The sequence below is a fragment of the Martes martes genome, assembly GCF_963455335.1.
Source record: "Martes martes genome assembly, chromosome: 11".
Classification (NCBI taxonomy): Eukaryota; Metazoa; Chordata; class Mammalia; order Carnivora; family Mustelidae; genus Martes; species Martes martes.
Genome location: NC_137899.1, coordinates 1,024,360 through 1,049,370, shown reverse-complemented (window position 1 = coordinate 1,049,370; position 25,011 = coordinate 1,024,360). Strand labels below are relative to the sequence as shown.

Sequence of the window (25,011 nt, the reverse complement as noted above, 5' to 3'; positions counted from 1 at the left end):
ACATGGTTACAGTTCAGCCTTGAAGGCCCGCGGGGCTGCCCCAGGGCCCCATGGCCAGCCATTCTGCCAGTTTGGGGGACACAGTGACACCCCAAAACAGAGGTGAGCACAGGCCCCTGGTTGAAGGGAGAGTGGATGTTCACGTGGTTTCCGTGAACAGACGGACACAGGCCCTTGTCGTCAGCAAGGAGGCCCCCCGAGGCCCTGTCTTTGCGGTTCCGCCCCGACCCCGGCCCTGTGGGCGTCCTACACAGCCGGAGGCCGCCGGAGCGTTGGCCAGCCTGCTCCGACCCAGACCCCGGTGTGCCATGGGGCTGGGAGAGCAGCCTCGGGCAGCGGGGCCCAGGCCTGCCCCTCCTGCCGTCTCCAGCCCTCCGTGTCCCACTCCCCGGCCCAGCTGTGAGCTGTGTCTCGGGTTCTCCAGCCTGACCCCACCCGTCCTCGTCCTGTCCCCGTCTCTCCTGCGTGCCCCCTCCTGTCTCCCGTTAGCGTCTCACTTGTCTGCCCCAACCCCCAGGGCCCCCTGACACCCGGAGCTCTGTGAGGAGGGGCTCCGCGAGCGCTGAAGCCAACCCCTACCTCACGCCCGCCTCCCGCCAGCCCCCTGCACGCTCTGTGTAAGTCGGTGGGTCGGGGGGCCCCGCTGCAGGCGGGGTCTGCCTGGGGGACCCTACAGCAGCCTGTCTCTAGGGCTGCCGCCCCCCCGCCCCCCCCGCCCCGCTCCAGGCACCGGCCAGGGGCTGCTTGGGCGGGAGTGAGCAGGGCGCTGCTTCCCCGGGCCGCTCACGCTCGGCCTCCCGTCCGCCCCAGCCCCCAGGGTCCCTGACATCCCGAGCTCCGTGGGGAGGGGCTTGGGGGCCCTGGACGCTGAGGGCCCCCTGCCCGCTCTGTGTAAGTAGCGCCCCCGGGCCTGCTGCCCTGCTGCCGAGCGGCTCCTGCGCCCGCCGTGCACGGCCTCAGCTGCCCCCGCCGCCGGGCTGCCCGAGGCTCAGGGCCCGGGCCCGGCTGCCCGCCTGGCACTGCCCGCGCGGGGCGCTCCCGGCCGCCGCCCTCCCCTCCTCCTCCCTCCGCCAGCACTGCAGGCCGCCCCCGGCCTCTCCCCAACCGGGTGTCCCAGGCCTACGCGTGGGCACGGGCGGGGCCCTCCGGGGCGGTCCACGGTGCTTCGTGCCTCCCTCACGCCGCCTGCCTGACCTTCCCGGTTGCAGCACCCAGTGGGGCCCCACGGAGGTGTAGCCTCTCCCGACCACAGGCCTGTGGGCGAGAGGAGGGAGGCCTGGCCTCGCTGCCCAGCTGGGTCCTCCCTGGGTTCCGCACACGCTGGGCTGCCTCTGTCCATGGGGGGGGGGTACCCTCTGCCCACAGCGACTGAACGGCCACGGCCGAACAGCGTGCCGCCCGCACATTCCCGAAGCCCCTCCTCTGTGCCCCCGTCTCCCCGTCCCCCTTCAGCTCCCACATCCACCCACATCCCCGTCCCCCACGTCCTTCACCCCACATCCACCCGCATCCCCCTGTGCCCCCGTATTTTTCCTTGTGTCCCCTCCACACGCCCGTGTCCCTCACATCCCTTTCTGTGTCCCCCCATTCCTTCTCGTGTCCTCCGCGTCCACCTTCATCCCCCCACACTCCCTCTGTCTCCGGTGTCCCCCCAGCGTCCCCCTCTGCCCTCCCTGTGCCTTCATCCCTCTGGCTTAGCTCATCCGCCCATGGCTTCTGTCTCGCGGGCCCCCGCCCCGTCTGGTCTGCCCCGCCCCAGCCCCCAGGCTCTCTGCCATCCTGAACATGGTGAGGAGGCTCTCAGGGGTCCTGGAAGCCCAGGTTCCCCCCCCCCCGCCTGTCTCCAGGTCTCCCAAGGCCCCCCGCCCGCCCTGTGTAAGTAGCACCTTGAGGGGCCCCCTGGCTGCTCCTTGGGGGCTGACAGGCGCGGAGACCCCCGGCTGTGGTGTGCTGCCCCCTCACTCTGGGAAAGGGCCGGCTTGGGGGGCGGCGGGCAGAAAGGGGAGCGCAGGGAATTCAACACGAAGGTGTCATTTGGCCCCAGAACAGGAGCTGGTGGCTAAGGAAGGGCTCGTGAACGCGTATAGGGAGGAATCAGAGCGGTCGGGGCACACGACAGCCTCACGCCTGTGATCTGCGGGCCCGTGTGACACAGTGTTGGCTGCAGGGGCCCAGGGCGAGGGGTTGGGGGGGTGAGGGGCCGGCGCTGGGCTGGGGCCCCTCCCCAAGCAGGGAGGGAGGAGCCGGTCGCGCCAGCCGGTCTGCCGACTGCCACCAGGATCGCTTACAGGGATGGGTGACACCCCAGGGCTGCGGCCCCCCCCCACCTGCCGGGAGACACCAGGCGGGGAGGCGCTGTCGGATGAGAGGCTGCGGGCCAGGGGCTGGGCATGGCTGGGGAGTGGCTGGGTGAGTGCGGGGCCTGGGGGCCTGGGCAGGGGGAACGGGGAGCAGAGCTCGGCAACGGGGGGTGGGGTGGGCACAGGGGCTGCGAGGAAGCTGAGCCCACCCCAATGGCCAGGAGGGCACGGGGCGGCCTCCGGATAGCAGTGGCCCCCCGCAGATGTGCTCTGTACTCTGCCAGACGGGCGAGGCCAGGTGCGGGTGTCCGGGCCGGCTTGGCCCGGGGACGGAGGCTGGTCACAGGGCCAGGGTGGTGGGGGAGTCTGGTGGTGAGGGGGAGGGTGCACACGGAGCCTGGGGAGGGGTTGGCGGCCTCCGTGTGCCCGTCTCCCGGGCCCCTCTTGGCCCCGGCTTCACAGATGAGGAAGCTGAGGCTGGGACGTGGAGAGGTGCCCCTAGTGTCCTGAGTGCCCCGGGTGTCCTGAGGCGGGCAGCCCCCCCCCCCGGGACTGTGAGCTGCCCTCAGTCTGCATCACGGGCCAGGTCGGGGGCCCTGAGGACAGGGCACACCGTGAGCTCTGCATCCCGGGCTGACCTTGGGGGTCTGCCCTGAACTACGCTGTGGAGGTGAGGACCACAGGAGGGGCCTGAGCAGGACCGAAGGGAGGGGTGCTGGGGGGCCAGGAGTGGCGGGGAGCGGGGAGCCCCAGGGAGCCGAGGCCCCCGGGGGACGGCGTCCTTGCCCCGGCACATGCCCCCCACCAAGTCCCCAGCACCGCAGCCCCTTCGAGAGCAGGGGCTCTGCCGGGAAGGATGCGTGGAGTCAGCCCCAAAAGGGGGCTCGGCTCTCTAGACCCGCGGTCGTGGGTGTCAGAGCCGGGGCGCCCCCGTCTCCACCTCTGGGGCCAGGGTTACGTGCCCGCCGGCTGTCTTCATGTGTAAATGGGGTCGGTGCCCACGGGCCCAGGCGGTGCTCCCCATAATCAGGGATTACACCCGATCTGCTGCTGCCTGCGGGGGCTGTGGGCTCCTGGTGCCCCTGCAGCTGCCAAGGGACATGGATTAGGGCCAGCCTGGGGCCGCCGGGGTCCCGCCAGACCCTTTCCCAGCCTGTTAGCTTGTCCCAAGAGAGGGAGTGTAGGGGCTCCGGTCCACCACTGGGACCCTTCCCACGCCAGACCCTTGCCCACACGCCTCTGCTCAGTCCGCGGAGCTGCCCGGGCTGGGGGGGGGCGGGGGGAGCAGATGGCAGGTCACAGCCCGCGGCTTCACCTCCCGGGGAGCCCCCCACACGGTGTGCCCCTGGGGGAGGAAGGGCTACCACGCCGGGCAGGGGTGGATCTGGGCAGCAGCCCTGCTCCGACCTCCCCCTGCTTGTCCGCAGGTCGGTGACACCAGGTCCCAAACTGCAGACTCGGCGATGTGTGCTGTGACCCCAATCCCTCCTGTTGAGCTTCTGCTCTCGTTTTGTCTTACAATTGGCTTAGAAACAACGCCACACGACTTGACTAAGGGCAGGACTGGGGTGACTTACCACAGTATGGGATGCACGGGACATGAGACGGGGGACGCGTCAGTGCATTCCGGTCACAGGGTTGTTGGCTGAGGGCTCCCATGGGGTGCTGATGTGGAAAAGGGGGCCAACCGGTGTTGGGTGTTGGACACACAGGCGCTGCCCTCCCCCGCGTGAACAGGGGGTGCCTGGCTTGGGGTCCCCAGGGAAAGCTGGACTGCAGTGGTGACAGGGACCTGGGAGAGTGGGTGAGCGTCCCCAAAGCAGAAATGCTCAGGCAGAGGGCAGGGGGTGGGCAGGCTGCCGGGAGGTCACACACTGGGGATGCAGAGGGACCCAAAACGTCCGACGACATCCTGCTGTGGGTCCCAAGCCCGAGAGTAGAGTGTGGTGGGTGCAGGGACAGAGCTCTGCCGGTGGATACGGGCGGACGTGGGGTCCCCGGAGCCTGCAACCCACCGTGCTGGGGACTAGCTTCCAGGGCTGACCAGACAGTGGGGTCTGGGCTTGCGCGAGACAGCCTGGAGCCCAGACCCTGGCACGGTCCAGACAGAGCTGGGTGAGAAAGGGGAAGGGGCCTTTGCACAAACACAGCTGGGTCCAGAGGGGAGGCGTCTCCGAGACGGGAGAAGCTCTCAGGTCCGTTCACACAGGATTCTCCACGTGCAAACAGGCACCTGCCCTCCCCCGTGACACCAGCGCACACGTGCACCCAAGCCCCTGGGTGTCACGGAGCTCCTGCTGCCCGTACTCTCCAGACCCCGTGCGGCACACAAGGCCCGCCTGGGCCCACGCGCACCGCGCAGTGCCCACCGTTGAGGTGGGCATTGGTGGGAGGGGGCACGCAGGCAGCCAAGGGTGCTGGCGGCGGGGAGGAGCCCGGGCAGCCCCATGCCAGGGCGGCGGACACATGCTTCCAAATGCGGAGTCACCCTCTGGACACCCTGCCGTGTGTGCTCTGGGACTGGAGCCCACGCATCAGCGCGCGGGGGTGCTGTTCCCAGGGGTGCCGGTGGCCGGAGTGCAGAAAGATGCCCATGGCAGAGACAGAGAGCCGCTGGGGAGCCAGGGAAGCGCAGTGACCTGGCAGGGATCCCACACCGGCTGGGTCTGAGGCTCACTGTGGGGAGCGCTGCCGTTCCGAGGTCCCTGGGAGCCGTGTGAGCGCACACTCGACGTGTGTGCGTACTTGGGGTGTACATGTCCTCACGGAGGCGGTTAAGCACCCACCTGAGGGCAGTCCTCCTCTGGGGAGGGGGAGTGAAGCCCGAGATTCAGGGGCACACGGGCACTCACAGCTCCGTCTGGTTTATTTCTACGAGCGTCTCCGCGGCCGTGAAAGTGATCCAGGTTTGAGTCCGCAGTGGGTGCGGCTGCGTCATTCTCTGAAACAAGTTGTGGTTAAAGAGAGAACGGGGACCCCGGGTCAGCACCCTGGGGCCAAGCCTGTTCCAGTGCGGAGGCCAAGTGGGCAGAAGCCCAAAGCCCCGGGACGGAGGGTGCTAGGTGGGCTGGTGATGCCGGGGGCGGGGAGCACGGAGGGGGGCTGGCGCGCGAGCGCTGCACTGCGCACGGGTAGAGACCCCAGCAGGCGGGCGGCCGGCTGGCTGGCTGGGGGCTTCCAGGGAGAGACCCACAGACTCCGTGTCTCCCTCGGTCCCCCGGCCCCGTTCCCTGCTCTGCTCTGCCTTCGCCCGGTAGACCCCGGTCCCTCCCCGCTTCACAGCCGGCCCTTACCAGGTGTTCCTGGAGAGGGGCTGGATGCGGCAGGGGCTTGGGAGCCGAGTCTAGGTGGGCAGAGGCCAGGAGGGCCAGTCCCGGGGGACACGGCCGGAGGGACTGGGGGCCACAGTCACGGCGGGCTTTGCTTCCCCTTTCCGCATTCTCCAGACGTGGTGTTTGTATCACATGGAGACCTTCTATGTAAGACAGACAGGGCTCCGGGGACTTGGGACCGTGGGGGCTGTGGGTGACCTTGGAAGGAGCCATGTGAGCCGGACCGATCGGGTGAGGGTCCCTCCTGGGGAGGAGAGGCGTGTGGGGGCTGGGGATGCTGTGCCCTAGGCCCTCTGCAGGGCCCCCCGGGGTGGTCCTCAGTCACCGGGCGGCTGTGTCCCCACAGCACGGAAGCAGGAGGTCATCAAGATCACCGAGCAGCTCATCGAGGCGGTCAACAACGGGGACTTCGAGGCCTACGCGTGAGCGGGGCATCTGGGCTGGGTCCCGGGGGGCCTGGGGCGGGCCGTGGGGGCTTCCCTGCGATGGAGGGAGGGGCAGGCGGAGGCAGGGGCCTCTCCTCACCCGGGTCTGCCCCCCAGGAAAATCTGCGACCCAGGCCTGACCTCGTTCGAGCCTGAAGCGCTGGGCAACTTGGTCGAAGGGATGGATTTCCACAGATTCTACTTCGAGAACCGTGAGTGCCGGGGCGGGGCGTGGGGGGCGCCCCGACAGCAGCGCGGGGCCGCCGGACCTCCGGGCGCCCGGCAAGCCCCCGCCTCTGCCCACAGTGCTGGCCAAGAACAGCAAACCCATCCACACGACCATCCTGAACCCGCACGTGCACGTCATCGGGGAGGACGCCGCGTGCATCGCCTACATCCGCCTGACGCAGTACATCGACGGGCAGGGCCGGCCCCGCACCAGCCAGTCCGAGGAGACGCGCGTGTGGCACCGCCGCGACGGCAAGTGGCAGAACGTGCACTTCCACTGCTCGGGCGCGCCCGTGGCGCCGCTGCAGTGAAGGTGGGTGCCGGCTCGGGCCCTGTCCCGGGGTGCGCGGGGGACGCCGGGCAGAGCCGCCCCCGCACCGTAGGCGGGCGGCACCCCATCCCTGCCCTCGCCCTCCTCCCTGGGTGGGGACAGACGAGAGCTGATGCCCCCCCCGCCCGCCGCCCTCCCCCTTGACCCTCCCCCTCCCCACCTTTCAGAGCTGTGGCCGGCTTCGTGGGACAGACTCAGTGTTTGGAGCCCGGCCGCCCCCCCGCGGCCTGCCTGTCGCATGTTTGTGTCTGCCTCGTTCCTCCCCTGGTGCCTGTGTCTGCAGAAAACCAAGACTGGATGTGATTTCTTTTTAACAACAAGATGACAACCACCACCAAAAAAAAAAAAAAATTGATGTGGATGAAACAGGAGAAAAAAAGGCAAAAGCTGTACAAACCACTGGCATCTGTGGGGCCTTGAACCGCCGGGCACCCCCCCCCCACGCTCCACGTGTCTGTCCACTCCTGGCCCCTCGGGGACCGGTGGGGCAGTGACCTGTCCGCAGGGGCCGGGCCGAGGAACGGTGTTTGTTAGGTCTGCATTACCCCCCCCGGCCCCCGCCGTGCATGGCTGCCGTCAGGAGTGTCGGCCACCTGGGGCCAAGGGGACCCGAGCACGGCTGTTCCCCTCCCTTCCTCTCACGCCCCCAGCATGGATGAGCAGTGCAGAGGCCGGGCCGGCCCCCGGGGGCCCGATGAGCCATCTGAGAAGCCCCCGTGGGCCCGGGGCTCCCGCTCTGGTCCCTCCAGGGCCGGGGAGGTACAGACCTCCCAACTGGCAGGGTCTGGCCGAGAGGATGCTGTTGGCGGCAGCCCGGTTGGGAGGGGAACCCTTGGGTTCCCACAGCACCTTCCTCCTGTTCGGGGTGGCTCCCCTCCACCCACCTCCCTCCCCAGCCGGTGCGGCCACAGAGGGGCTCTGGGCTTGGTCCAGAGGTAGGAGGAGGAGAGGGGTCAGAAGGCGGCGCGTGGCACCCCGCGCTCCCAGGCCGGGGCGGGCGCGGCAGGTGTTTGCGAACAGTGCGCTTTCGGAGTCTAGGCTCGGAGCCGAGGGAGGGAGGGCTACCCTGGGCTTGAGGGGCAAGGTGCAGTGGACCCCCCAGTAGGCCTCTCCAGGCTGCCGTGTGTGGCCGGGGGGGGCGGGGGTGACAGGGACCCCGGGATGAGGAGAAGACGGGCTGGGCCCATCGCAATGTGCACCTGCGAGCCGGTGGGCACCGGGTCCGACGGCAGCAGAGCGTGCCCAGGGCAGCCGGCCAGGTGGGCTGGTCAGGGGCCGTGATCGCCGAGCTGCGGACTCTGCCACTCCACCACCTGCCCCTTCATTCACAGTTTCAACAAGGATTTTCTTTATCTTCCCCCACAAATCAAGCCACGGGAGGGGCACAGAGTGGGGAACAGGACACAGGACGCTGGTCTCCAAGGGGACTGTCCCTCAGCAGACACTCCGAATGGACACTCACCTGCCCGTCCACGGCTGTGCTCAGGACAGCTGTCCCCACCCATGGACACAGGGTAAACATCCGCCAGGCTCCCTGGGCCGCGGGCAGCGGCAGGGCTCACCGTGGACAGCGTGTGGCCTGGCCACCCTCACCTCCGGGGGCCTCCTCCCCTCCTCCCCTCACCTGTTATCTCCACGGAGCTGCCTGTCTGGGATAATTGGGGATTTTTTCCGGGGGATAGTTCTTTTGCATGACCCCTCTCGGGCAGGCCACACCTGCTCTTCTAGCTAGATGTCGGCGGTGTGGCCGCTCTGCGGAGGGCCAGCTGCCCGCAGTGCTGGCCGGCCCCCCCTTCTCTCTTTTTGCTGAGTTCCATTGTCTTTTCTTTCTGAGCCTTGTAAGTGTAAAAAATCATTATTTTGTTCTGTCTCGGGAAACTGCAAATAAAAGAAAAACAGGACAAACAGCTTCACGTGCAGCTTGGGGTTCTACACCGGGGCCCCTCCAAGCCCCAGCCCAGCCCGCTCCCCCACTGCACCGCCCCTCTGCCACCGCAGGCCACCGCCGCCCCCACCGCCGCCCGCCCCCTCTTTGGGCCCTGGACGCCCCGAAGCCCCTGACTCTTCGGTGGCCTCTCAGGGGGAGGCCAGACGGCGGTTCTGTGTGGGAGCAGCCGGGACCCAGCCTCCAGCATCTCTGTGCGTCCACTCCACACGCGTGTGGCCGGGCCGTGCAGACCATCGGCGCACGGGCCAGCTCGGACGTCACGGTGCTGTGCAGCGCGGGAGGGTGGTGGCTGCTGGGAGTCGCACGGCAGAAATCTGGGGGACGGAGGAGAGCAAGAGCCTTCCTTCCTTCCCCTTCCCCGGGATCCGGTCCCTGCTCTTCCTGTCATGCACGCCCCTGGCCTGTCCCTCAGCAGCTGCCCACCACACCCCTGCAGCGTGGGGACACTAGGCCACCTGGGGCCACCGCTGGCCTGTGCCAGCTGACTTAGCACTGAGCTCGCGGCTGCGGGACCGCGTTGCCCCAGGACCGCCTAAACGCACCTCTCGTGACCACAGGGCTGTCTCGGCCGAAGGCCCTCTGACCGCACGGCTGCCTGCAGCCCTCGCACGAAGGCGGGCGGCCTCCCCCCGACACTGGCTCCCGGGGCCCTGCCGGTGCTTGTCCGTGCCTCCGGCCTCGTGCTTTCCTAGGACGGCACTGTGCGCCTCGCGACCGAACGCTCCCAACTCGCGTGTGTAGGTGGCTTCTGGTGCGAGGCGTGCCCCAGGGGTCACCAGGACAGGAGCCCTCGGCTATGGCTTCTTGGCGCCCCGCGGGTGCGCTCGGGAGGGCGGGCTGTGCCAGGAGGCACAGCGGAGCCGGGAGCTGGCGCAGAGAATGTGGAGCGCGGCGCCCGAGCGAGCGGCGGCGCGGGGCCGGCACAGTATCTAGGGCTGCGCTCGCCTATCAGCTGTAATCCGAGGCGGCTATCCAGGCCAGGCCTCCCCGCGGGCGCGCAGCACGGCCCTGCCCACCCCCCTCAAGGATCCTGAGCCCCGCCGGGGTGGGGTGGGAGCCGCACGCTGGCTGGGTGAGCAGTCACCGCGCCGGAGCCGGGCGGCGAGACAGGCTGCGGCCTGTCACTGTTAAACGGCACCAGCTTTGAGCGAAGCTCCGAAAACTCCAGGAGGAGACTCCTCCAGGCAGGAAAAACTGGTGCCCTCAGTCCTTGGTCCAGCCAGAAGCCCCAAGCCTGCTTCTTACTTCCAAGGGCACAAATAAGGCTGAAAGCAAGGCCCGGGGCCAGCAGTGGAACAGGTGAAGCCTTCAGACCTTCTTACGATCAGCCGGCTCGCTCGTCCCCTAAACCGGGATGGGACTGGAGACTCCTCGGCCTGCACGCACTCCAGGAGGCACGCGACACCTCCAAGCCCACAGGGCTGCCCCCTCGCTCCCAAGGAGTTTCCATCTGTGTGGCCCAGGCTGCTGTGGCGTAGCTCCCCACGCTGGTTCCCCTGCTCCAGGGCTCCCTCCCCCGGCTCCTGCTAGAAAGGTCTGGGGGCGGGACCCAGGCGCTGCACCAGGATGCCCTGCACCCCGCAGCTGCACACAGGGAGGGGTCCCTGAGGCTCGAACAAACCAGAAAACTATTACGGAATTTCAAAAGACAACTTTATCCAGATAAGAACCTTTCAAATAGAACAGAGAAGGCAGGCGACAGTTATTAAAACACACCCTTTGCCAAATGCTTCCACACGAGACCACAACAGGAGCTGGGGAAATGCCAGCTCGGGCGTGAGCCTGCGCCACCCTCCCCACGGCCCTCCCTGCAGCCGCATGCCTCCGCACCAGCTTCTCCCCGGCTGCCTCGCAAGTGGGGGGAGTCAGACACTGCCGTCCTTCCTAAGGGGAGGTCACAGCCCCGTGGGCACCAGTGAGCAGGCTGGGTCTGTGCACCCCAGGGGGTACCTCGGGCGGGTTACCTTCAGGGCTGGCCGAGTTAACTCCTTTGACCAGCACAGGGCCCAGAGCAGGACGATAACCAGTGCGTAAACCTGTCGGGGTGGGGGGTCGGGGTCCTCAGAAGCACGTAGATGTCACCTTACGGTCCAAATAAGGCAATTCTGGGCCTGGCACTTCGTGCAGAGGCAGCGGGACCTCTCGGGTAGGCCAAGAACCAGCATGCTCAGGGAAGGACCCCAGAGGATGGGACCCTGTGGGGACCAGGTCCCAGGGCAAACCTCGAGCTCACTCCCCAGGAAGCGTTGCAGGACGCGGGGAGGCGATCTGGAACATGGCAGTGGGGCCCGAGGACGGGCTCAGGGCTGGGGCTTGTGCCACTGTCCGGGGGGGGGGGGGGCTCTTAGCAGTGCTCCTGTGGGGGCCAGGCTGGGGGTCAGGCCACACGTGGGGCACTGGGAGTCCTTGGAATGGCTGGTACCTGGCTTTGGTGGCTAGGAACAGTGGCCACAGCAAAGGCCACTTGCTAAGGCACGGGGGCCCCAGGTGGTCACGACGATGGTCTCGCTGCCAGACAGGCGGGTGAACAAGGGTGGAGAGAGGCCATACCGGCGCCTGGGACCTGGGCGGGCGAGGCTAAGCTGTGAGTCGGGGCAGACGCCCCTGCCCCACCGCCCGCAGGCCTCTCCGTGTGACGTGGGGGTGGGCAGCGCCCTCAGCAAGCAGCCCGCCCAGCCCCAGGGCAGAGGAGTCTCAGAGTCCGTGAGGCCGGGCTCCTCCCAGCGCCAGTCTTGGCCTGCTCAGCCCTAGCCCTCAGGGCTGCCCTGCCCCTTCAGCCCTGCAGCCGGGGCGACCCCGGCTTTACTGCAGTGTGAACACAGCGCACAAACACAGCCCCCAGGCGGGCTGAGGACCCACAAGGCTGGCTCCGACCTCCCCCCCGGGCCTCGCCCTGGTCGCTTTCCCGGGTTAGAGACAAGCCCTGCAGCGTCTATGTAAGTCATTCGAATTTATGGTTTCATCTGGCCCAAGAACACGCCATCGGGGGCCTCAAACGAGCTTTTCAAAAATCACCGGACATGTAAATTTGAATGTTCCCAAGCCCCAGGCCCTTCCACGATCCCTCAGTTCCTGCCAGGAGCTCCCAAGTGAAACTGTGTCCCCACGCGGGTCTCTCCACGGTGGCTCTGCTTCTCCAAGGACTGCGGTTCCGACGCGAATGGCCAGGCCGGCTGGGCACGGGGGCCTCCGCGGGCTGCCGTCACATGATCGCGCAGCACGAATTCTGTTTCCGAGCCTGGACAGAAACACACCGGGGCTGCAGAGGCGGATGTGACCCACGGGGCGGGGGGGTACCCCAGGAGGCAGGGGCCGCGGAGTGGGCTGGGGGGACTGGGAGAACCCCCGGCAGATGGAGCATCTGACTCTGCGTCACCCGGGGTCCCCCAGCACCATCTGCCCCCCCGCGCGCATCGACAGAATGCTTCGAGAGAGCAGGTCCGCGGATCCCTGAGCCCCACCGGCCGCCTCCCTCCCAGGCTCCCAGGAAAGCCCCGGCGCACGCACAGCCCTACTGCGGTCCGCGCCAGCGAACCACTTCTGTCCCAGGGAAACAGAGGCACAAGGGCCACTGTGGGAGGCCCCACTGCTCAGCGGGCAGCAGGAGCGGTGGGGACAGGCCTCTGCCCGCGCCCGCTCCCGTGGCGCCCTAGAGAGGACGCGCTACTGCGGGCCCGCCCCGCCCCCCCCCCCGCCCCCCCCCCCCCCCCCCCGCGCCACCGAGCGTCCTGCGGGGGGCGCACGCGGCAGCGAGCACGCGCAGGGCCAGCACTCACTGTCTTGTAGAAGGCTTTGGACTGCGTTCCCAGCACCTCGGACTTGGACACCAAGTCGTCCAGCCGCTCCCCTCGCTCCAGCAGAGACTCCATGGTGTTGTGCTGGACACAAACAGGCGGGCGCCCCGCCGTTGGCACAGCAGGCAGACGCGAGCCCCCCAGGCTCGGCCGCGGGAAGCGCTTCCCCCGTGGGCTCCTCCCGCTACCTGAGCGTCAGGAGCGTCCCCGACCAGCGGGACCCAGAGCCCGTCCCGGGGACCCAGCACAGGCTCAGAGCACCGCGCTCACGGCCACGTTTCCACACGCGGACTCCCGCCGACCACGCCGCCCCCCCCCGCTGCACGAAGGGCCCGCGAGGCCGCCGGGCATCCTCAGAGCCAGGAGCGCAAACCTAGGGAGGCGGACAGGAACGGGCCCCGAGGAAGGCGCGAAACCAGCCCCGTCTACACAGAGTCCCACGACGTGGGCTGCCGGCACAAGAGGCGAACCAGATGGAAACACGCACGGACAGGGCAGCACCAGCAAGCCCGTTTCTGCGGACACACGGGGCCGTGCCACACCTGCTGTCCCCGCTCGGAGAGGAGGAGCAGCCGAGGGGCGCCCAGGGCTGCGGCTCAGCGAGGACGCAGAGAAGCCCGTGAGGCGACACGGAGACACCTCAACACGCTCACACCTCACTCCCGATCCGAAGTCCCCAAACCGTGTCATTCAGTGCACAGTGTCTGCAGCACACAGCTTCCTGGGTCCCGACCAGGCCCGCATCTGGCCCCAGGAGGCAGCGCTGAGCACGTCCCGGGGCCGGGGCCAGAGCCGGCAGGGGTTCCTGGGCGCCTGTGCTGGGGCCTGGGCACGGGTGTCCCACATGCCGGGAGCGGGGTGGGTAAGGACAAGCGCCCAGTCCCGAGGGCTCACACGCCCGTCAGGGAGACGTGTGCGCCGGTCATGACCATGCAGTGGCGTCCGGGAGGGCTGCACGTGGGGCCCCGGCATGGGCGCCATGCAGGAAAGAGAGGCCCTAAGGCCATGGGGCTGTGCCAGGGAGTGTGCACCTGACTCCAGAGCCTTCCTGAGGGCTACTGGGGGATGGTAACCAGAAGAGCCACCGATCAGCGGCCACTGTCCGGACACACTGGTGCCAGGCGGGAAGCCAGGGGCAAGGACTGAGGCAGAGGCCACAGGACCAAACTCAAGGCGAGAACAGACACAGCGAGTGCCAAAGAGAGCTTGAAGTTACAGGGGCGGGGGAGGGGAAGAAGAAACAGAAAAGACGACGATGGAGAGAGAGACGGAGAGAGAGACAGGGAGAGAAGAAAAATGAGGAGACGGAGAGAGAAGGGGAGACAGGGGGAGACAGGGGAAGAAGGGGAGGGAGGGAGAAGGAGAGGGGGAGCCGGGGAGGGAGGGGAAGGGGAGAGATGGGGGGGGCCGGAGGGGGGAGCCGGAGGGGGTGTAGACGGAGAGGGAGGGGGAGGAGGAAGAGGAGACGGAGAGAGAGAAGCAGCTGAAGCAGCAGCTGTAGCCGAGCAGAGCACAGGCAAGACGCGGCCTTCCTGCCCTTCTGACCGGGCCTGAGGACCCCAGGTCTGTGTTTAGTGAACACAGGCGGCTTTTCCTGCCCCCACAGGCCCCACCCTGCAAGGAGGCGCCTGCTGGGCTTGGAGACAAACGGCGGGGGGCGGCGGGGGCAGGGAGCCGCTGAACGGAGACCGTTGCAGCAGGGAGGCATCGGGGCCACAGCAGGTCTCGGCTGGGGTCCTCGGACAACGGCGGTGTTGAACCCAGATGGGTGCAGGCAGCACAGACTCAGGGTGGCCTGAGACACTCGGGGAGAGGCGGGCAACCACCCCTTCCAGCAAAGCATCTGCATGAGGACGCCCCCAAAGCCCCAAGCCTGGACTGCGCGCCGGGCAGCTCCCCTCACTCGGCTCCAGGGGGTGCTCGCCCCCGCCCCCACTTACCAGAATGATCTTGGTCTCATCCAGCTCGGCCTGCACTTTAGTCATGGGGTCAGCTTCTCGCGGGTTCTAGGGAAGAGCCAGAAACATCAGGAGTAGAATGACCACCTGGACACAAAGCTCAAACCGGGGAGCGAGACAGTTTGCCAAGTTCACAAAACGCAGGCTGTGCACACATACCCCAGAGAAGGGAAAGCCCGCGTGAGCCTGGGGTCCAGGTCTCAGGGTGGGTCCCTGTGTGTTTCACAGGGACGCCAACACCAAGGCCGCGGGGAGATCGCCCAGAGCCACAACCTGCAGGCCTGCTCCTGGAAGCTTCTGCCCACCTACCTGGTACCGACTCAGGTAGTCATCCAGGGCCGTGTAGCGGATGCTAGCAGGGGATCCGACTGGCCACTCTATCCTGTCCACGTGCTTGGAGAATTCGTCCAGTACCTGCACGACAAAGGAGCCCATCCCATAGCCACATGGACCTGAACAGAGAGCCCGAGAGAGGAGGAGAACAGCTCACGGCCGAGGGCAAATCGAGGCTCAAGGTTTGAAGACTTCTGGCAATTAGAAACAAGGTGTACCCCACCTCACCCCGATCTCATCGGGAAGAAGACAAGAGCATCGGAATATTAACCTACAGACTTTCCCTTCTACCAGGTTCCGCAGTTCTAAGAGGAAAAGTCCCTGCCCTCTCATCTTCCAAGGCAGCTCTTTGAAAAGGGAGCTAGATCCTTCGGACTTAAGCAATCAGCACATCTCACATGCTGGTGAATGTATCGGTGCTCAGGGAGGCCGAAGCCCAGCGGCCAACATCCTTGAGATATTTCTGACGAGCACTACAACGCTGCGCCCCATGGTGGGGCGGCACCCACGTGGGGGAAAGGAGCAGCCCAGGGTGGGCACAGGACAGAGTGCAGAGTTGACCGTGGCTGGGAGGAAACGCAGTCGTCAGTGGGGAAGGCAGCGGTCCTTAGAGCGGCCAGAGCAGTGGCCAGGGCTGAAGGTGCAGCCACGGCCGACCTCAGACCCCACCCCAGAAGGAGACTGCAGCGCTGCTGTAGAGGGGCCGGTTCGCGGTGCCTCCGGGGCCATGAGCCCAGACACAGGCAGAAACCAGCGCCAGAAAAGGACACCGGGAAGGGACGCCGGACCAGCTCTTGGTTTAGAGCAAGAAGAAATACCGAAAATGGGTTGATCCTGGACACATGACTCCGTCCCTTCTATCTCGGGCACCATCCACCGTTGCCCATCCCAGGCCAGCCCGGCCACACGCAAACTCACCTTCTCCAGCAAGGTAAAGGCCACCCGGGACGGATACTCGCTGTCAGCGATGACCACTCCCGCGAGACTGTCGTTTCGCACGTAGACGTGGCACAGGTATTCTAAGGAAAAGTCAGACGGACGTAGAGTGACGTGAGGGCTTTGGACGTCTTCACCAATCATGAAAGCGTCACAATGCTGAGCCCTTGCCTGGTGGCTCAGTCAGGCTCGCAGAGAACAGCACAGGAGGGAGCACGGGCACCGGCACGGCCCAACGCCACCTTAGGACAAGCAGATGTCCAGAGGCCGGGCAGGCCGAGCAGGCTTGAAAGGAGCCGCCGCGGGCGCAGAAGGCAACCCAGGGGAGGCAGTCCCCGGTGCCTCTCCGCTACATGCCGGAGCCCCAGCCCTGGCCTGCTCCCGAGCTGGAGACCCTGGGTAAGACCAGCCGCCTCCGGCTGCTTAAAAGTCCCGAGAGCAGCCCCACATCAAGAAATCACCTCTTGGGGCATCAGGTCTGCTCCTGTGATGGGCTAGAGAAGGAAGGGAGGGAAAGGAGACGCAAGAAGAGAGGACAAAAGGTCCATCTACAAAAAACCCGGCCCTGCTGGCCTGAGATCATCAAATTATCTGAAGGTTCTGTCTGTACAAGCACTTCGGGAAACAGGTCCCATCCCTGGTATTAATTTTTCTCACTTTCAAAAGACTCCAAACAGGACACAGCCAACTACACCCCCAGGGGAAGAAGAAAGTAAGGGTCACAGCTGACAAAGGAGAACCTTCCCGTGCTGACAACGCTCGCACAGAACAGCCTGCTGCCAACCAAGGAGAACAGAGAGGAGAGGGAGAGGCCGTGAGCTCTGGAGCTGGAGGAGGGCAGCGGTACATGAGGGCAGGGCCGAGGAGGACAAGACTGGCGCCGTGGCCGCTCTCTGGGCTCTGCCTACATCTCCAGTAAGCAAGGGGCCAGCGTGCTGTGGGAGCGCACGCCCCCAGACCGGAGAGGCCGGGCCCATGCTGGAGGACACGGCTCTCAGCCAGCCGCCAGGGAGGCAGACCCGCCCGGAGTGACCCACTACACTTCTGTGTTCACGGTCCCATCTCCTGGGCTGGACAGGGAGGCAGCACAGAGCACGCACAGGGGACCCCCGCTCCCCCTGGGGTGTAACAGGCATCTCATCACTGACATGTGGGCTCCAGGGCCATGGCCCCAGCTGGTCTCTGCAGAGTGCGCTTCCCACGATCTACGTGACACAGCTGCCCTTCTCGAGTTGTCTGTGTCACCCACGCTTCTCCAAGAAAAGCCTCACGATTCCTACAGGAAACCTCTATTGTGAAGACATGAACGACGGCCAAGAGGAACACAACGAGTTTCTGGGCTCCTGGTCTGAAACTTGGGGAGCACAGGACGCACTCCCAGCGCGACCGTGGGGAAGCCTTGTTTGCAAAGCGCCCGCCACAGGCGGAAGGAGAAGAGCGCAGGGAGGCCGCCGCCGGCTCCGCGGGAGCGCGCCAGCCGGAGCAGGAGGCCCGCAGAGGAGCGCCGTCCTGGCAGCCCCGGCGTGGGGCGCGCCTGTGAGGGGGCCCCGGGCTGCCCGAGGCGGGAAGGGACAGGCGCGGTGCAGGCACGAGGCAGCGTGTCCTCTTACCTTGTTCTTTGACGGAAGCTCTGCTGCCTTTCGCCGAGCGCTCCACGATCAGCTGACTCGTGAAGGTCATGAATTCCTGAACGCTAAGGGACAGAACACGCGTTACCTCTTCCCGTCCCCGTCCCCAGCAGCACGGAAGATGACCTCTGAGCACAGACACCAAGGGACCACTGCTTCTGGGTCTCATTCCTTTCCCTCCCGACCTCAGGGACTCACAAGAGACACCATTTAGTCACAAACCCTCACAGCTCTTCAAGCCACACCTGTCTGCTGCCTCGCTGACCGGGACAACCCACTTCGAGCCCCACGGGGATTTCTATAGGCTTTACTCGAGGTAACGCTGTGGCCAGAGCAGGGAGAAGCAGAAACCAGCGCGCACAACCAGTGACGGCCCCCGCGCACGCGACACTGCGGTGTGACACACGTCCACCGTGAGAGCGGGCTACAGCACGGAGCACAGCCGCGGGCACGCTGGCTCATCCTGGCACCCCGTCCCCGGGACGCTGAGAGGCCACTGCTCGGCCAAGGAGGAAGAGGAAGTGACTTGTGCAGAGGCTGAGAAAGAAAAAGACACTCGTGGGCCCAGCAGAGACACGGCCAGAATGGAAGGGTCACAGGTGACCACAGCTCGACCGGAGGAACGGGGGCTCTCAAGACTGTGGCAGCCCCCCTCACTGCAGAGAGAAGACCTGCAGCCGCGGAGTGTTCCTCCTGGCCGGGAGCTGTGGGACCTGCACGCCCTGCCCCACGCCCTGCCCCACGCCCCACTCACAAAACCCAGGTTTGCGGCGAAGGACGCACAGCACTTAGCACAGCAACTGGGGCCCAGCGTCACCCCGAGAGCGTGATGTGCTCAAACTGACCCCACGGACAGAAAGCCTCCAGGTGAGGCCGGCCCTGCAGTAAAACCGAGCAGAGGCGGAGCCCGCGGCACAGCCGCGCCTAGACATGGGGACGGAAGCTTCCGTCCGTGGCAGGAGCTTGCAAACAGGGGCGAGAAAAGCTGGGGACCCATCTGCAGGTTTGGAGCTCAGGGTCTGGCCGCCACGAGGCAGGTAGAATGGAGGCGAGAAGCCTTGACCGCTGCTGCTTTAAGAGGCGCCAGTGGGGGCAACGACCAGGTTCCCAGCGCGCCGGTCCTCTCGAGCTGGCAGGGGTATCCCTGAGCAGTGAGGCGAAGGTCTCACGCTGCAACTGCTGAGCACCTTCGGGATACACAGACAGCCCAGAAGAACAGCCAGAACGGAGCAGAGGGCGTGGGAGAGAAAGCGGAGCATCTGCAAGAGACCGTCTCCTGAAGCTCCCAAAGAACCAAACGTGTCCCCGGAACGACAACAGAAACGGTTTTCCCCCCCGCCAGCACGGCACTGATCAAGAACTGCTGCCCAGGGGCGCCTGGAGGGCCCCGTGGGGGACGCGTCTGCCTTCGGCTCAGGTCATGATCCCGGGGCCTGGGATGGAGCCGCGCGTCGGGCTCCCTGCATCCCCCTTTCTCTCCTCTCTCCGACAAAAATAGCTACAAGAGAACGGAGCCAGAGGGCAACGTCCCGGAGCGGGGTCCTTCCCGGGCGGCGCCGAGGCGCCCCGCCCCTCCCCGCAGCAGGCCCAGCGCCCGCGGCCTTCCTCGAACACAGCTTCCTGCAAGCCCGCAGGTCCCGCGCCTGCAAACCTTCAGCACGCGGCCCCTCGCACCGCCAGAGCTCAGCCGGGAAAAGCACGGGAGTCGGGGTCTGCATCCGGGCCGGCTGTGGTATAATCTCTCGCGGCCGCACGACTTCCCCCATAAAACGGGGCGCGCCAACCCCTCCGACCCAGCTGCGGGGTAAACCCCATCAGCGGACATAAACTGGCCGTCAGGGCGCGGCCCGAGGACGCCCGGTTAGAACCTCGGGGAAGAAGGCGCAGGTTGACAACACACGTTCCCGGGCCGCCCCCTGCAGCTCACCACCGCCGCGGACGAACCTGGGCGGTCCGCGCTTCCCTCCAAGCCCCCGGGGTTGTCCGACGGGAACGTGGGAGACACCGGGCACGAAAACGCCGTCCAGAACAGCGTAAGCCTTTCTCGGGCCGAAGGACGAGGCTTCCCCGCAGGTCGGCTCCGCACACCGAGCAGGAAGCCGTCGCAGCGCTCCAGGGCGGGAGGGCGAGCCCCCGCCGCCCCCCGCCCGCCGCCGCCTGCCGCCGGGCCCCCCCCCGACCACCCCGACGCTCCCCCGCCCCCCGGGGCCACCCCCGCCCCCGGGGGCCACCGCCGCCCCCGGGGCCCGCCCCCACCCCGCGGGCCTCCCACAGGCGCCGGGCCTCGCCGCCCGGGCCCACCCACCTGGACTTCTGGAAGAAGCTGAAGGAGGACACGTCGTACGCGGCTTTGAGCAGCACCACCTTGGGCTCGCCTTTGTACAGGACGCTGAGGCTGTACAGCTTCATGGTGCCGCGCCCTCGGGCCGCCCGCCCGCCCGCCCGCGGGACCGCCTCGCAGGGAGCAGCGCGGCCGCCGCCCCTGGGGACCACCGCAGGCTGCTGACGGGTCGGACGCCGGGTTCCCCGCCTGGCTCGAGGCCGACTTCCGGTTCCGGCCGAGGCACCGCCCAAGAGCCAACGGAGGGTTTTTTCGTGCCCCGGATGCAGAAAGGAGCGGCCGGAAACACGAAGGCGGCGGGCGGGGCGGGGCCAAGACGCCGCGGCGCGTGTGCGTGCGCCCGGCCCCGCCCCCTGCCGTGGCTGGGGCCGCCCCTCCCTCCCGCGGCCCCGGCCGTCCCCACCAGGTCCTCCCCTCCCTCTTGGAGGGTCCCGAGTCCTCCCCTCCTCACCCTCCCCCCTCCCTCCGGGACTGCGCGGAGCCGCCCCGGGCGGGCAGCTCCCGGGAACGCGCAGAGCCGCACCGCAGGCCGGCGCTCGGGGAGCCCCCGGGAGGGCGGAGTCACGGGGCCGGCCTGTCCTTCGTGAGCCGCGCCCCCCCCCCCAGCGAAGCGCAGGGACGCCCCCGCTGCAGGCTCTTGCAGGGACGTGAAGGCCGCTCGCCCTCGCCGGCTCTCCCCGCTGCCCCGGTGGGGGCCGTCCCCGTGCACCCAGGACCCCTCGGCCCGGCCTGCGGGGGCTTCCCGGGCCGGCCACTGCCCGTGCAGGTACGGACGGAGGCGGCCGCGGCACGAGCGCGGCAGCACCGAAGGCGGAGGGTCCGCGCCGCGCTCCGGGAGCCGCCGGGTGCGCGGGGACTTGAGGCCTCGTTCGCCCGGGGACGTTGAAATACCCCGTGGCCGGTGGCCGGTGGCCGGGGACGAACGGGGCACGTCCCGCAGGAGCTCCACGTCCCGCCCACTTCGTGTGTACGGAACGGCGTTACGGGACGGCCGTCTGCCCGGCCACACCGAGGGACCTCGGCCCTCGGAGGCGGCAGAGGCTTGCGCGCCCTCCCGCGGGAAGCAGCCGGGTCGGAGCCGGGGAAGGGCCGGCGCCTGCGGGGAGCCGCGGCACCGCCCCGCACAGCACTCGGGTCGCGCTCCGGTGCGATGGTGGCGGGCGGCTCCCGAGTGTTCGGGGCCGTCCCAGGAGGGGTGGAGCGCGCCTCGGGCCTCACACCCCCCAGATGCCGGGAGCACCGCGTTCCCCGTGCGGCGACCAAGCACGTCTCCGGTCACGGGCAAACGTGCCCGGACGAGCAGGGGTTCGGAGAAAAATGCTCCCAAGTCCGAAGGAAGGCCCCGCCGCCCGCCCTCACCGGCCCTCTTCCCTGGGGCTTTTCGAGGGCCGAGTGCGGAGAGGACTTTTCCACATCCCCCTGCTCGGGTGAAAACATGAAGCACAGACACCGGCCACCGCCAGGCCGGTCGCCCACAGACACCGGCTCACCCGACGCTGTGGGGACACTGCTGTCCTGTAGGGGGCGGGCGACAGCCGTTGCTGGAGAAAATCCCAGACCCCCTTCTCTCCTTTGCCACTGAACATTGTTCAAAGGGACAGGGAGGACAGTTCTTGCTCAGAATAGATTTAAATGTGTTCACTTGTCGGGGCGCCTGCGGGGCTCCGTGGGTTAAGCCTCTGCCTCCGGCTCAGGTCCTGGTCTGAGGGTCCTGGGATCGAGCCCCGCGTCGGGCTCTCTGCTCGGCGGGGAGCCTGCTTCCCCCTCTGTCTCTGCCTGCCTCTCTGGCTGCTTGTGATCTCTGTCAAATAAATAAATAAAATCTTTTAAAAAGAATGTGTTCACTTGTCGCGTACTAGTGGATACCTTACCACTGGCCTTATCCCAAGCACTCCCCATGTGCTACCTCATTCAGCCCTCACAGAAGACAGGAGGATTGTATCATCATCTTAGAGACACAGAAGTAGGTTCAGGTCAAAGACATTGCGAGTCCACACCATAACACGTAACACAGCACAGCTCCACTCCCAGAGGCTCTCCCATCCTCTCTGGCCTGGGCCTGCCCACCCCCGTCGGTCTATGGTTGCAAACCCCCCAGCCTCGTTGTCCCTCTTTCTGAGAAGTACACCCACCTCTGACTCCACCACGCGGCCATCACCCAGCTGGGATGCAGCCCCAGGCCCGCTGCAAGCCTCCAGACCACAAACATGAACAAAGCACTGACCTCTCTCTCTTTCACCTGCAAAACTGGAAACATAACCTGTTCCCCCAGTGTGTTGCTGGAATGGTAAGACGCTATATTCCAAACACTAGTCTTAGTATATGTTTAGCAAGTAAAAGCCATGATGATTCCCTGCGTTGGTATCATTTAGGACAAAGAGGCGAGATCATTGCAGGTTGAAGGCATCAGGCATCAGGCATCCTGCAGGGAGCAGAGATCAGACAGGCTGAGCGAGGTCTGCAGAGTGGAAAATACTATTGTCTGTCCTGTAATTTCCTGGCTTTGATCACTGTGTTGTGGTTATGTAAGAGAATTCTTGGTTTCTGGGAAATCCACACAAGCAGTTAGGGGTAAAGGGACATCATGTTTTCACCTCGCCTTTGCAGGATTCGGATGTGGGTATGATGTAATGCAAAGCGTAGCGCGCACACGATTAACCGAAGGAGTCGGGGCGCAGGTATCCAGGAGCGGTTCGTACTGTTCTGTAAGACTTAAGAGGTGCGTATGGGAAAGACCGCAGGCAGGAGGCACTGATGTTATGCGTGCGGCACCCATGGGACTGGGGGTGGCCAAGCTCTCTGAAGTCCAGATTCTCCCTCGTGCACCAGGTCCTAGAGGAAGAGCTCCCTTGCAAGCTGACCCTGAGCCATGCTGTCACATCACGACACGTGGCCCAGCTCTTCGAGTTCACCCGTGGTGGGCAGGCAGGTGCCCACCCAGCTTCAAGGCCTTGCTCAGCTCATAAAGGGACCCGTTTTGAGCTGCACAGCAGAACCCCCTCAGAGCTGGAAAAAAGCAGCTGCGGGGCATGCCGGGGCTTCCTGGGGAGAACCCGGCCATGCCATGGCCTTGGCCTCCCTACCGCCTAGTCCAGTCAGCCAAGGCGAGGACAGCAGGGCTGTTTTCACTGTGATTGTTACGTGGACCTCAGCAGCCTACCCAGGACAGGAGCCCTACCAGGGACCACAGACGTGACCAGGCCTCCCAAGGAGCCCCAGGGCCTTCCCTCCTACATGTGCTGATTAGACAAACCGACTGCTTTGAGCCAGGGGCACACAACACACAGCAGAGGCGAGAAGCCCGCTCTGACCCTCTTTTTGTCCCTTCAGAGCAGCACATCAAACCCTCACATGAAAGGCGCACTCTGGGTAGCAGGAGGAAGACGTTCTTGCCACCAGAGATGAATGAGGCCGAAAGAAATCCTTGCAAACAAGCCCATCCTGCAATGACTCCCAGCAACGTCCTCTCCCTGCCCCAACCCTCTGTCACATCGGCTCTTCACTGTTTCTTTGTCACCAGAGTATTTGCCATCGTTCCTGCTCTCGTCATGTCTCTGGGTCTTCATTCTCTTGTGAAGGCTCATGTGCACCTGTAAAAGCTTGAGTAGAACTTGCATGCTTCTCTCCTGCTGACGGCAGCTTGGTTCTTAGGCACAGCTGGGGACCCGAAGAGGGCAGAGAATGTGTCCTCCTGGTCACCTTCTTAGTACTTCCGCAGCCTAAGGAGCACAGACTCGATGCTAGAAGCCAGCCATGGCCCCCAGGAGCACTGCTCACTACCACAACCCTCCCCACAGATTCCCCAGGCCACCACCAGCCGGGACGGAACAGGAGATGTCGGAGCAGGAGAGGAGGGGGCATACTACAAGAAGTTTCTCCTGGAGGCCGGCACTGGCCAGGAAGGGACTACGGCCAGGGAAGACCAGAGGCATGTGAGTCTGCTGGAAAAGACGCCTCAGAACCGCCTCCCTTGTAGGGGCTTCTCAGAAGCTCTGGTTGTACCCTGAGACCCCTCACCAGCTCAGACACTAGGGATGGATGTGTAGCCCAGGCTGGACTTGTGGTCATGTCCCAAGGTCATGTCTAAAGGCCGGGGGGCTCGACCTTTTGAGGGGCTGCCCTGCACAGGAAGGAGGAGAAAGTCTGCAGAGAAGGAAGGGGACCAAGGGGTAGGGAGAGCCCTGCAAGACCGGAATCTGGGCCCCACTGGCAGCTGGTCTCCAGGACTTCCAGGAATAAAAAGTAGGATGGGAGTTACCACAAAGGAGAAGTGGTCAGGAAGGATCTGAAAAGCAGAGGGGCTGAGCTCCCCCTTCCTGGAGCTCCCTAAGCTCCCACACATGCCAAGGGCCCCCCTGAGGCCCTCTCCCACCCCCATACCCCCTATGAACCCCGCCCTCTAGCCACCCCTGCCCCTGCGAAACCCCCTTCCATTTAGCCCTCTGGAGACCCGCATGTGAGTCCCTTGGAGAACGGCTAGCACTTCCTTCCGGGCCTGCTCCCCTCCCCCCAGCCCCCTTGCGCCTCACTCTGAAAACCGAGCCTAGTCCTCCTCCCCAGCTGGGCCTAAAGTGCCCCCACCGCTGAGGGCTCCCTGGCCTTCCCTGTGCCCTTGAGCCCGGCTCTGAGCGCCCCGGCCCTCCCCCGACGCCGAGCACCTCCTCCCCCTGCACCCCCCACTGGGTGCCCCAGCCCTCCCCGACGCTAGTCACCCCTCCCCTTGTGCCCCCCTCTCAGTGCCCCCAGCCCGCCGCTAGCACGTGGGCACCCAGAGATCTCAGCAACTGGGTTCCAGGTCGGCGCACGTGACCCGAGGCTCCGCCAATCCAGCAGCCCCCACGGTGGGCCGTCCAGGCCGAGCCGAGCGGAGGACGCGGGGGCGTTGGCGCCCGGAGAAGCGCGGGGTCGCCGGAAGTCCGGGGCGGGCGGGGGCGGCTTCCGGCGGAGCGTGCAGCGTCGCACCGCGTGGCCCAGTGCGCGCGTGGCCCAGTGCGCGCGTGGCCCAGTGCGCGCGTGGCCCAGTGCGCGCGTGGCCCAGTGCGCGCGTGGCCCAGTGCGCGCGTGGCAAACCCTCCGCCGGCGAAGAGCCGCAGCCGCGCAGAACCGGCGGAGATGCTGCCCGGCCCGGGAGGGGCGCGGGGAGCCCGGGAGAGCCCCCCAGCCCCGCTCCGCTCCCGCTCCCGGCGGCGCCCCGCCCGCCCCCCGGGAGGAGGGCGCGGGATCGGCGGGGGTCGGGGCAGTGGGTGGCTCCCAGGTTCCGCCGCCCGCAGGGTCCGCCGAGGGCGCGGTCTCCCCCCCGGAGGCCGCCCCAGGGCCTGCGCCTCTCGGCGTCTGCCCGCCGGGCGCGAGGGGCGGCCGGTCTGTCGGGGGGCAGCGGGCCGCGAGCAGAGGCCGGCGCTGTGCCTGCTCCCTCAGGCCTGCGGCGCGTCCCTCCAGCCGCCCGGCCGCAGCGACCTC

At 66.5% G+C, this 25,011-nt stretch overlaps 2 protein-coding genes across 12 annotated transcripts in view; one reads left to right on the top strand and one right to left on the bottom strand.

Moving 5' to 3' along the window:
• Positions 1 to 8,498, top strand: part of CAMK2B (calcium/calmodulin dependent protein kinase II beta) — a 78,482-nt gene extending 69,984 nt beyond the window's left edge. For all 11 annotated transcript variants that reach the window (XM_080818133.1, XM_080818130.1, XM_080818138.1 and 8 more), the window contains 4 exons: positions 5,979 to 6,054; positions 6,175 to 6,269; positions 6,364 to 6,598; positions 6,784 to 8,498. In XM_080818133.1, coding sequence (XP_080674259.1) covers positions 5,979 to 6,054; positions 6,175 to 6,269; positions 6,364 to 6,596 — 404 coding nt within the window. In that variant the 3' untranslated portion in view covers positions 6,597 to 6,598; positions 6,784 to 8,498. The remainder of the gene's footprint in view (positions 1 to 5,978; positions 6,055 to 6,174; positions 6,270 to 6,363; positions 6,599 to 6,783) is intronic.
• A 1,702-nt stretch (positions 8,499 to 10,200) lies between these two features.
• YKT6 (YKT6 v-SNARE homolog) lies at positions 10,201 to 19,855 on the bottom strand. Its single transcript, XM_080818143.1, has 7 exons — positions 19,519 to 19,855; positions 17,196 to 17,278; positions 15,568 to 15,668; positions 14,626 to 14,730; positions 14,299 to 14,364; positions 12,341 to 12,442; positions 10,201 to 11,802 (listed from the first exon to the last, which is right to left on the bottom strand). Exons 1-7 carry the CDS (start codon positions 19,620 to 19,622, stop codon positions 11,767 to 11,769), a joined length of 597 nt encoding a protein of 198 aa, XP_080674269.1. The 5' UTR covers positions 19,623 to 19,855; the 3' UTR covers positions 10,201 to 11,766.
• Between the last annotated feature and the right edge of the window lie 5,156 nt (positions 19,856 to 25,011).

Excerpts from the sequence above, each read along its gene's own strand:
- YKT6 (XM_080818143.1), bottom strand. The coding sequence starts at position 19,622 with ATGAAGCTGTACAGCCTCAGCGTCCTGTACAAAGGCGAGCCCAAGGTG. Across the intron at positions 15,669-17,195 it reads AGCTTCCGTCAAAGAACAAG|AATACCTGTGCCACGTCTAC; the intron begins GTAAGAGGACAC and ends ACTTTTCCTTAG. Across the intron at positions 14,731-15,567 it reads CCTTTACCTTGCTGGAGAAG|GTACTGGACGAATTCTCCAA; the intron begins GTGAGTTTGCGT and ends TTTGTCGTGCAG.